At 31.6% G+C, this 12,887-nt stretch overlaps 1 protein-coding gene across 1 annotated transcript; it reads left to right on the top strand.

The window, feature by feature from the left end:
* The first annotated feature begins 7,344 nt into the window (after nt 1–7,344).
* Nucleotides 7,345–12,481, top strand: LOC139868251 (kinesin-like protein KIN-14T). Its single transcript, XM_071856579.1, has 11 exons — nt 7,345–8,180; nt 8,286–8,369; nt 8,684–8,851; nt 8,928–9,034; nt 9,332–9,510; nt 9,611–9,772; nt 10,110–10,325; nt 10,394–10,431; nt 10,853–10,980; nt 11,196–12,099; nt 12,206–12,481. The coding sequence occupies exons 1-11, from the start codon at nt 7,997–7,999 to the stop codon at nt 12,319–12,321; spliced, it is 2,286 nt and encodes a 761-aa protein (XP_071712680.1). The 5' UTR covers nt 7,345–7,996; the 3' UTR covers nt 12,322–12,481.
* Nucleotides 12,482–12,887: the final 406 nt, after the last annotated feature.

The raw sequence follows: 12,887 nt of genomic DNA on the forward strand, positions 1-12,887 counted from the left end.
ACGCCACTAGTCCTCCGGTGTCACTTTACTCCTATTTTCATTTTTACTAGTACTAGTAGTAGTACTAGTATATTAATATTAATTAATGTCAATGTTTACCATATAAATGTCAATTAAAATCTGATATACTATTACATCTTATATTTAATTTGTTTGGATGGTTGAATTTTTGGAACTTATTTACAACTTGCTCATGTAGTGTTTGCAGTAAGTACATGTAGTAGGTAGACATACAAAGTGTTGGAATATTAGATGGACAACGGTCTCAAATACTTTTTTCTTTTTAATATCAAAACTGATAATCTCTATTTATGCAATATTATAGCATAAGAATGTATGGTTTATAAGCTTGTACTAAAGGTGAGTGTAGTGTTCTTATCAAAATATAAAGGCCACTGGTCCAACTTTAGTACCAATTGATTCACACGCTCAACTTGAGCTAACTAAGATAAATATGTTTAATTCGAATACTAAACTGAAATTGTTTAAACTTTATAAATTAGTCCGTTTCTTATTCGGTTTAGGTTCGTGTTACCTTGTGAGTTCTAATTGTTCAAAATCTCAATAATATGTAAACAGCCGTTTCTTAATCATTTCATGTAAATGAGGGACCAATCATGTAACTAAAAATGCAACCGACATACAAATATTATGAGCAGAAACTAAATTAAAAAAAAATGATATAAACATAGCTAGGGATCATTTTTGTAATTAACTAAACAAGGAATCATCTTTCTAATAATCATAATTTTCAAGAATTTATGTTCTTCTGTCCACAAGCCACACTCCTAAAATGCTTGTGTTATTCACATTTGATCAGCCATGAACAACCATCCATTTTGGTCTTCTCCTCATGGTACCACATGTGACTGTACAACTAAAGAATCTCAATAATACAAAATATACTCACAAATATTACATTGTTATAATTCAGTAGGCTTATAACTACCTTTAGTGGTTTGGTTTGTGTTATAATTCAGTAGGCTTATAACTACCTTTAGCAGGTTTGTTCTTGAATATAGGCTACTAATAAACTTAAAATAAGAGAGAGTAAAATAATGGAGATATATGAAATATATTCTCTATGTGCATCATATGCAAATTACATTCGTTGGTATTTATAATACAAAATTATCTACTGTGCAGTTAGGTATACACCCGTGATTCAAATTTGTCAGCCAATGTCTTTATCACAACACTCCCCCTTGGATGACAAATTATTAAAAAGCAACTTAGTACTGCCTCGTTAAAAACCTTGCTAAAGAAAAACCCAGTGGGATAAAACTTTAGTCAAGGGAAAAAGAGTGCAGTATATAGTTGACTCCCCCTTAAGTAGACATCGCTGAGTCGTCACATATTTTGAACTTGCTTCATGCCAATATTGTGAACGTGTGTTCTGAAAATAGCAGTTGGGAGTGCTTTGGTGAAAAGATCAGCAGAGTTTTTGCTAGATTGAACATATCTCATTTCAATCTGGTTATTCTTAATGAGATCTTGAGTGTAAGAGAAGAATCTAGGAGGTATGTGTTTCGTTCGGTCACTTTTGATATACCCTTCTTTCATCTGTGCTATGCAAGCTGCATTATCTTCATAGATAGTTGTTGGGCTTTTATCGCGTTCTAGTCCACAAGAATCAGTAATGAGTTGTGTCATTGATCTCAACCAAAAACATTCCCGAGTAGCTTCATGTAATGCAATCACTTCAGCATGATTTGATGATGTTGCAACAAGTGTTTGTTTTTGAGAACGCCATGATATTGCGGTACCGCCATTTAGGAATACATATCCAGTTTGAGATTTGGCTTTATGTGGATCAGATAAATAACCTGCATCTGCATAACCAACTAAATTTTGTTTTGAATTGTTAGAATAAAATAATCCTAAATCAGTAGTTCCTCGAAGGTATCGAAATATGTGTTTGATCCCATTCCAGTGTCTTTTGGTAGGAGCTGAGCTGAAGCTTGCCAACAAATTAACTGCAAAAGAAATGGCAGGTCTTGTACAATTTGTAAGATACATAAGAGCTCCAATTGCACTAAGATATGGTACTTCTGGTCCCAGGATATCTTCATGATCTTCACAGGGACGAAATGGATTAGTGTCAACATTAAGTGATCTAACAACCATAGGAGTACTTAATGGTTTTGCCTTGTCCATATTAAAACGTTTTAAAATCTTTTCAGTATATGTTGTTTGATGTACAAGTAAACCATTAGGCATATGTTCAATTTGTAAACCAAGGCAATACTTGGTTTTTTCGAGATCTTTCATTTCAAATTCTTTCTTTAGAAGTTGAATGGCTTCATGGATCTCTTTATTTGTACCTATGATATTAAGATCATCAACATAAACAGCTATGATCACATATCCGGATGTTGTTTTCTTAATGAAAATACATGGGCAAATAAGATTATTTGTATATCCTTTTTCTTATCAAGTAATCACTTAGTCGGGTATACCACATGCGACCCGATTGTTTCAACCCATATAAAAATCTTTGTGATTTAATGGAATACATTTTCTTGTGTTTTGCATTAGATGCTTCGGATACCTTAAACCCTTCATGTTTATTCATGTATATATCACTATCAAGTAATTCATATAGATAAGTAGTAACAACATCCATGAGATACATTTAAGTAACTACCATGTTGATTAAGTATCTAATAAGTAATTGTATTCATTACATAAGGATAAGTTTTCCTCATAATTCATTTCTGGCCTTTGTGGGAAACCTTAAGTTACAAGTCTAGTTTTACCTTGTATCTTTATCTTCACATTTCTTTTTCGGATAAAAATTTATTTTTTATCTCATACGTTTCACATCTTTAAAAGTGAATAACGATTGATCCGAAAACTTTTCCTTTATTGAGCGATTTTAATTCAGCTCATATTGCTCATTTTCATTGAGCTTAGTCATGTCTTATATTGACATTCAATGACAGATTTTGGTTCCAGATCATCATCTTTATTCATGATGTCATTTTAACATTATTTGAAAAATTCTCATCAATATTTGTCATTTCGTTTCGGTTCTATAATATTGCATATTTTATTGCAATTTCTGTATTTTCATCATCAATATCCTCTGCAGAAGGAATATTGATTTGTGGTTCTTCTTGAACACTTTCTTTTACCTCATTATCAGCTGATTTTCTTTTTCGAGGATTTTTATGTTCGGAACCAATTGATCTTCAACGTTTGATGCGTGGCAAAGACTCAACAGTGACATTATTGCCAGCTTTTGGAATTTCAGTTCGAGCTGGAGCATTTATCGCTGGTATATATGATTTAGTCACTTTTTTTATATCTGTAAATGCATAAAGTAATTAATTTGCAAGTTCTTGCATATGCATTATTTTTTTGAACTTTCGTTTCACATTCTTTTGTGCGAGTTCAATATACCTTAATTGATGTTCACATCATGAAGCATCATTTTATTTTTTTATTTCTCCCCCTAATCTAGGGAACAATGTTTTATTAAAATGACAATCAGCAAAACGTGCTGTAAAAAACATCACCCATCATGGGTTCAATATATCTTATGATTGAAGATGTTTTATATCCAAAATATATTACCATCTTTCTTTGAAGAACCATTTTATTGTGTTGTGGTGATACAATTGGAACATACACTGCACAACCAATGTTCTAAGGTGGAAAATATTTGGCTCTTGGCCAAAATCAAGTAGTAAGTGAAAATATTTATGACTTCCACATGGTATAATGCGAATTAATGTCGCAACATGTAAATTTACATGTCCACATATAAATATTGAGTGTTTTGTACTCATTATCAATTGTCTAGTTATTAGCTGCAAGTGTTTATCTATTGATTCAGCTAAACCAATTTTGTGTATGCACATGAGCAACTGGATGTTCAACAACAATCCCTGTAGATATATAATGATCATTAAATGCTTGAGATGTTAACTCACCAGCATTATCAAGTCTCATCCTTTTAATGGTGTAATCAGAATAATGTGTTCTCAAATTAATAATTTGTGCAAGAAACTTTGCAAATGCCATATTACGGCTTGATAACATACAAATATGAGACCATCCGTTAGATGCGTCTATTAGAACCATGAAATATCAAAATGGTTCACATGATGGATGAATTGGTTCATATATATGTGATTTTTCATTAATCACCATATGTGCTTTTCATTAATTACCATATGTACTTTTCATCAATATCCTTTACACCATATGTGCTTTTAATCATATGCGCTGCGCTTTTCATTATATGCGCTTTTCATCATGTGCGCTGCGCTTTTCATTGTATGCGCTTTTCATCATGTGCGCTTTTAATCATATGCGCTGCGCTTTTCATCATATGCACTTTTCATCGTATGCACTTTTTATCATATGTGTTTTTCATTATCATCATATGTGATTTTCATTAATCATCATATGTGCTTTCCATCATATGTGCATTTCATTATATGTGCTTTTCATTAATCATGTAATGTAAATCAGGACTAAGTCTTGGTAGTTTTTTTTTTCAATAACATGATTCCTTGTCGGTGATGCTTAGATATTTTTCATTTTCTGTAATCATATCCATTATGATATATATAAGAGAAACTTAATAAATTTCTCTTTGATTTTGGGAGAAAAACAAGACATAATTTATCAGAAAATTCGTACCATTTGGTAACATGAATTTTGCCTTTCTCATTCCTTTTATCAAGTTTGCAGGACCTGATATAGTATTTATAGTTCCTTTATTTGATTTCAAATCAATGAAATATTTATTAGATTTGAGTATAGTGTGTGTGGTACTACTATTTGCAATATACAGGTCTCCATCGAGAAAATAAAAAAATTAACAAATGATACAAGGAAACCCATAATGTTCAAAAAACTAATTAAGGGGCATTGTTACTCGCATTGCCACATGGAACTTTATGGGGTCAAATGACCTAATTCAAATATTACCAATTTTTCAATTTACCTTTAAACTTTGAGTGTAAATATTTATAAAAACGCAATTGACCATTCTTTTCTTTAAAAGATTTACGTAGTATTTATATTTATATTTTTATGAAAATGAGAGACAAATTACTTTGAAAAATTGAAGCCCATTAACCTGTCCATATTTATGTAATTTAATTTGTTAAGTGTTATTATTAAGACTAGTTTGTTTTGAAAAAAAATATGTTATCCACAAAGTCAAAAAGTAGATAACAAATTATTACATATCACTATTTCACTTTATTAATACTCCAAAACTAGTTCACATACATATAGAGACAAAGTTTAGTGCATCTGCACTTTCACCACTCAACAATTATTTATGTTAAATAAGTTAGGTTGATGTCTGGTTGCTATATTAAAATCAAGAAAGCAAATCACAACGGATTATTATCATCACATCTATTTCGCTAGTCCCTTTCGGTTTATCATCAAAATAGAAAACCATTAGCAATTGCATCTTAAACTTGTTGTTTCTAATCATATGTAGAAGTCAAATTTTTCTTTGGTCCCTCAAATAAAAATGAAATTGAAATTTATGACTAGGAGGGCGAATACTAATTTTTTTTCTTTATGTTTTTAACATGTGATCAAATGAGCTAATTAATTTGTTATGTTTGTTCATTATGTGAAAAAAAAAACAGGTTCAAGAAATAGTTCTTATAGACGATTTTCGTTGCAAAAAGTGTCAAGATAGAGTAGCGAACATAGTTGACAAATTAGATGGTATGTCAATTCCTATTATCTCACTTTTTTTTTATTTTTATTTTTGGATTTTCCGGTAGCTTAAGTTGACCGGAAGTTTGGTCAGATTGTCTCTATAAATGTAAAGATTCTATTAAATTCCGGTGGCCTAGATGGCCGTTAAACGTGACTTATTCAATCCCCTGTATTTTCTTCTAGAAACACTTAGCCGTTGTAAAGAATCTTATTGGATGTACTGTAATTTTTTAAGAGTGGGCCTAAAACTCACATAGATTTTCGGGTCACAAAAACATTCTAGTATCCGGTTAATTGATTTATTCATTAAAATTAAAATTTTAAATTTAAGATTATAAATTTAAATTATAATTATTATTATAAAATATATTATATTATCTCATAAACATTTATATTAATATTATATAATAAATTATAATTATAACATATATCCAAGATAAAATAATAGATTTTGAAAATTGCATCTAATGGGACCAACATAATTCGTTTCAAAGGTATCCAATGTTGAAAATAAGTGGACAAAACATTAAAGTGTACGACAATTTAGTGTTGATACAGTTCCCATACTTCATTGAATTCAGGCGGTATAACCGACCATATATAACTTAAATAACATAAATATAAATGTTAGTGAAGTTAATAAAAGTTAGATTACATAAATATAATTCAGGCGGTATAACCGACCATATATATAACTTAAATAACATAAATATAAATGTTAGTGAAGTTAATAAAAGTTAGATTACATAAATATAATTCAGGCGGTATAACCGACCATATATATAACTTAAATAACATAAATATAAATGTTAGTGAAGTTAATAAAAGTTAGATTACATAAATATAATTCAGGCGGTATAACCGACCATATATAACTTAAATAATATAAATATAAATGTTAGTGAAGTTAATAAAAGTTAGATTACATAAATATAATTCAGGCGGTATAACCGACCATATATAACATAAATATAAATGTTAGTGAAGTTAATAAAAGTTAGTAAACATAAATGATAGTTAGGCGACAGTGTCGACCATATATAATTTAGGTGGCAGAGCCAACCATATAATAAGAACAATACACATGCACTAAGAACTTAATAAAAATTAGTAGTTTAAAATGTTATTAGTCCAAAATTTGATATATTCGAGTCTGAAAATTATTAATAATTTCATACCTTGATTAGTGACTCGTGATCGTTTGAGATATCCTTTGATTACACTAAGCTCTTCGTGCTGATAACGTGTTATAATTCAGTAGGCTTATAACTACCTTTAGTGGTTTGGTTTGTGTTATAATTCAGTAGGCTTATAACTACCTTTAGCAGGTTTGTTCTTGAATATAGGCTACTAATAAACTTAAAATAAGAGAGAGTAAAATAATGGAGATATATGAAATATATTCTCTATGTGCATCATATGCAAATCACATTCGTTGATATTTATAATACAAAATTATCTACTGTGCAGTTAGGTATACACCCGTGATTCAAATTTGTCAGCCAATGTCTTTATCACAACATACATTACATATTATTCCAAATCTTATATCACATTACATTAACAGTTGAACAAACAAACTATTTGAATGGTTTGCAACAGAATCCAAAGTCACTCATAACTAACTACCCTCACAACTAAAACTTCATGATCTTTGTCTTGGTCATAACTCTGACCATTTCCATTTTCAATTCCTTTTTTATTATCAAACCAAACCTTAATTCTTAAGATCATGATCATAATTGACCATCTCCACTATTTCAATACCTTCTTTACGTTCATTCATTCATTTATTATCAATTTTGAAAGAATTCGTATCGTTAAATTTATTCATGTGCCTCTTGTCGCGTCCCATATAAAAAGCCTCAAATCTCGACCACTCGGATAACTTATCTTAATTCTCCTTTTCGAGACCGTTCAGACCCATAACGTGAGAGGTAAATAGTGTGGACTTACCAACTCACTTATCTTTTAAGTTTTGAGGCTCTTTTTACTTTTCTTGATTAGTCCTTTTTTTTGATTTGATGATCTTGACTAATTAGAGGGAGATAATGAGAGGTTAACTTCCTATACTTAAGTGGGTCAGCTTCAGATGAAGGGTTAATTCAACACCTTATATTCCTAAAAATGTCATGATGGTTTTGTGTAGTCTGTAGCAACTACAACAGTAGGGTGTGTTCTTCACACAATAACTGTCTCTAAAGGTTGTTCAAATTATCTTCAAATCTTCAACTTTTTAAAACTTCTGTAGCATTTTATAAACGATAGGTCGTATGATTAATATATGGAGTGATGTATGAAGATGAAGGGCAACAAGAAATCATTCAAGAATTTATCTCAAACAATATATTCACTCTTGGGATTCAATAACGAAACTAATTCAACATGGGCTAATACTGTTCTTGACATTATCAAAAGCTTTCCATCAACAGATGATTATGAAAATGATAATGATGATTTTTGCATTTCACAAATTCATGGTAAATTATAGACCTTTGTTCAATTTATTTTCATATGTAAATTTAAGATAAAAAAGACTTATTTCTATGGTGAATGTATAAATTCTGTGTGTCTACTGTCATAAGGTGAACTTGCCACGTTAAATGAAGAAGTTAGTCGATTGGATGCACAAAGAAGACAAGTTCTCAATGAATTTCTGTTATTGAAAGGTAACTAAATTCAATCGCCTTTCGACCCATTTAGTTATAAACGGGCCGATCCAGTCTTATTGATCAATGGTTTGAACATACAAAGTTTAATAAAAGAAACCCTGGATTACGCAAACTGGTCGAAGGGGGTTTTTTTAATACATAAAATCTCATAAATCATTTTGTTGAAGATGTTAAATTGTTAATTATAGTTTTACTAAAAATAACATAACCTTTAAATTGATTTTGACACACTAAAACTTATAAATTCAGATGAAAGTCTTTTAGGCCATCTCGAGGTGCTACTGTATTTCTTCATTGTTTTGATGTTTTAGGAAACATTCGTGTATTCTGTCGCATTAGACCGACCATAAATGGCGAAAACTTTAGACAACACAGCCCTGTTGTTCCCGTAGATTCAAATGGTATTTTGCTTAAGTTTACCGAGAACAAGACAAAGCTATACAACTTTGACAAGATTATGCATCCTACTTCATCACAAGGTTCATAATTATTTATTTATTAGATCTAACGTATTATCCACAAAGTAGAAAATGACTGTTGAACTTAAACATTCAGATGAAGTATTTTCGGAAATTGAACCAGTTATTAAATCCGCGTTGGATGGATATAATGTCTGCATACTTGCATATGGGCAAACAGGAACTGGAAAAACTTTCACCATGGTAACATTTTAACATATCTGTAAAAATTGTATATACTAGTATTCTTCGAAGGTGAACATTTTGACCCATTTAGTATGGGTCGATATGAGTTATGTTTTATCTGTAAAGGATCAAACTACTACGTCATTATATCATTGAGAATAAACTTATAATTTGAATGACATATTCTCATAGTCATGTTTGGCATATATTAATTAAAAAAAAAAGATTAGACAAACTTTGACCCATAAACTTGTACTAATACTACCCACTTTGACCTGTTACCAAACCCGCCCATTTTGCTACCTTAATATACAGGAGGGGAATCCAGATAGTCCAGGTGTCGTGCCCCGCACAATTGAAGCGTTATTTCAGCAAGCAGCAGATAGCAACCATACGTATCTGTTTAGTTTCAGTATGCTTGAAATATACCTCGGTCATCTCAAAGATTTGCTTATCCCACAGGCAAGAAAAACAACCGATCCTTTGCCCCCATGGTGAGTTTTTATAGATTACAAAATGCCGGAACATTTATAAATTCATCATTAAAGTTGTGAAGCTTAACAATTACGCAATATGAAAATTTCTTACTTGCAGTCTTTCGATTCAAACGGATCCCAACGGTGGGGTTGCTATCGATAATCTTGTATCCATTCAAGTGTGCAACTTTAATCATGCTATTAGCCTATATAGGCTTGGAAGCCAGCTAAGATCAACAGCTTCAACAAATTCGAATAAAGTTTCTAGTAGATCTCACTGGTAACTGCTTTATTCTGATTTAAGAGCAAGTATTTTATTTTTTTTAAAAGTGGCAATATCGACGTATGAACGGGTAAAATACAAAAAGTTAGCTTAAGCGAAAACTGATCAAGTGGGTCGAACTTAAAACCTCTTAAACCAGTTTATTCTAAAAGTTAGATCACAATTAAAATAATTTTATTTGTATTTGATATTGTATTTATTTATAGAAGTCATATTATTTTGGACAAATAATGTTCAAGTCAATCTGACACATCAATTTTCACCCGTTAACCAAACTGCCGAGCTGCCCATTTTCCCACCTATGAAAGTTCTTATGAAGTTTCGTTTATTGCAGCATGATACGAATGTCAATGACCTGTTCTGATGCAACAGAGAGACGAAAGATTACAAACAAAATTTGGATGGTTGATTTGGGAGGAAGTGAACGTGTCGTTAAAACAAAGGCACGTGGGAGAAGATTCGAAGAAGGAAAAGCTATCAATCTTTCCCTTTCGGCCCTTGGTGATGTCATCAATGCTCTACAAAGAAAAAATAGCCATATACCTTACAGGTAACCGTAACTGCAACTGTAACTGTTCATGAAATAGTATTTAAATCAATTATCGTTGTGCTTTACAGGAACAGCAAGCTGACACAAGTGCTTAAGGATTCCTTAGGTAACTATATTTATCTTACCGAAACTACTCGTACCTCATTGTATATTGCTTGCATAACTTCAACAAAATCTTTATTTATGATTGTTTACTATCAGGAAGGTATAAACAGGAAGGTTCACCATTATTTGATATAAGCGATTTCTGAAATCTTATAGCGCTAGCTTGTAACGTATTATTATTATACCAATGTCTCCAAATCCATTCTGTCTTGAAAATCTAATTTTAAAAGATGGAATCACTCCATCATTTCGCTTAAACGTATTTCCATATGTCATGGTAATTAATCTTGTTGAATCCTTTTATTCTTGAAATGTGCACTAGCTAGTGTTTTGGCAATGGTGATTTGAGGAGTGGGATTGAATGTTTGAAACTTTTTCCTAACTCTAATGTTTGATTTGTTATTTGATCTTTTTGTTTTCAGGAGAGGACTCGAAAACATTGATGCTAGTTCATGTCAGTCCGAAAGAAGAGGATTTATGTGAAACTGTTTGTTCGTTAAATTTTGCTTTACGATTGAGAAGCATCCACTTAGGGAAGACCGAATCAAATGTGAGTTGATCGAACCAAATTCATACATTTTAACAAAATTATTCGGTTCGTTCAAACTTAAAAGATACCACAATTTATCTGTTCATCCTTACCACATTGACTGTATATTATTCAGAAACGGATAAAAAAACATATACTTGGTCAACCAACCTCGCCTATATTTATCCGTACAAAAAAATTACCCGTTTTGACCCGTTAACTTGAATTTGGATCAGGAAGCAAGAGCAACAAGGGAAGCAGCAATGAGTAACCTACAAAGCAAGATGCAAGAGATCGAAAACAACCGTGACAGATTAAGGAAAGAAATTAAGAAACTTAATCAGAAATTGGATTCTCTAACAAAGACATCATCACGTTCGACTGAGAAACTCGATAGTTTACTATCATCATCGATGATCCCAGCAATAGCAGACGAAATCAAAGTTTCACAGCCACCATCAAAGATACCAAGATTCATGAAGCCAACAATTTGCAGTACGCGAAAATCAGGAAGTGGTTGTAATCAAACTTCATATAAAAAAGACATCAAGCCTGCAAGAAGACAACAGTTACCGTTGTCTCGTGCAGAATCCGTTAATTTTCCTGTGAAGAATATGACAGAAAGCTACTCAGGTAGCAACATCTCGAGAGCAAGCTGCTTGGTACGTTTAAATGAGATTCATTCGGGAGTCGATAATTACACAGAATACAGTCAAGATGTGGATTCAATCTCAACTACTGTAAATAAAAGTAAAACTATGAAAAAGACTAGTTATGAATACGCGACGGTAAACAACGAACATGGTGAATTAGTACCAGCAGATGTAACATCTGCAGGTCAAGAATCCATATTTGACCATATGTCAATGAACCAGTCAACTGGCAGTATACGATCAACGATGGATGTGGATGAGACATCAACTGAATGTGACGTTTATAGTCGGATTATGTCATTTGATATGATTAGTGATACCTCTCATCATGAAGATTATTATATTAATGGAGTTAATGAAACAGAGGATTTAACAGCTTACGAGTTGAAAGATAACTTACCTGCAAAATTTTCATCTGTTGACGAAATTATTCTTGAGCATTTGAATGATCACTCCTCTCAAACATCTGAAAATGCACAATCAAAAGGTAAATACTTCCAACTCTAGTGAAAATTATATGATTTGTGACTATGCGAAATCTACGAGTAGGCCAATAATCTAACACTCCTGATCATTGTTACCCATTTTGACAGGTTTCTCAGATTTCATAAAAGAAAATATACTGATATTGTACAGCAGTATCCTCTTAGGATTCGGATTCGAAAGCTTGGGTTTTGAGCACGATTTCTTCGCAGCTTTAATGAGTTAATGCTGTCCAATATGTTAATAAAACTACGTACTGTAGTTATATGCAAGATACTGTACAGTGACTAGTAGTTTAATTATTTAGATATATTATGTTTTACTCTATGGATACCATTCAAAATTCATACTCATATGATATGTATTTAGATGAATCCAGAAATAAACTTCAATGATTGTCAAGAAGTGTAAAAACTGTTTAAAAAAAAAAATCTAACTGAAAGCTCTTACTGATTGATCCTCAAGAAATCAAAGTCTATTATGTTCGATTTACGGAAAATAATAAATAATGATCTCACACTTAATACTGAACACGATCTAAACAATGTGTATTGAATCATATACAAAATATACAGAAAGCATCAAAGTAGCATCACGAAGTTAAACCCATATTTTAACTTCCCATCAAAGAATTATAAAAAAAAACTCATAGTACTTATTTTTAAGTCAGATAACGAATGGGGGTTAAATTATTGTTCATGCATATTTTTTTCAAGGGAAAACATACACACGGACATCAATGCGAAAGGGTTTTTTTAGGCGTCAACGTCGTTGATCTCCGGTCCGGTTACC

This window comes from Rutidosis leptorrhynchoides, chromosome 1, assembly GCF_046630445.1.
Source record: "Rutidosis leptorrhynchoides isolate AG116_Rl617_1_P2 chromosome 1, CSIRO_AGI_Rlap_v1, whole genome shotgun sequence".
In the NCBI taxonomy this organism is placed as follows: Eukaryota; Viridiplantae; Streptophyta; class Magnoliopsida; order Asterales; family Asteraceae; genus Rutidosis; species Rutidosis leptorrhynchoides.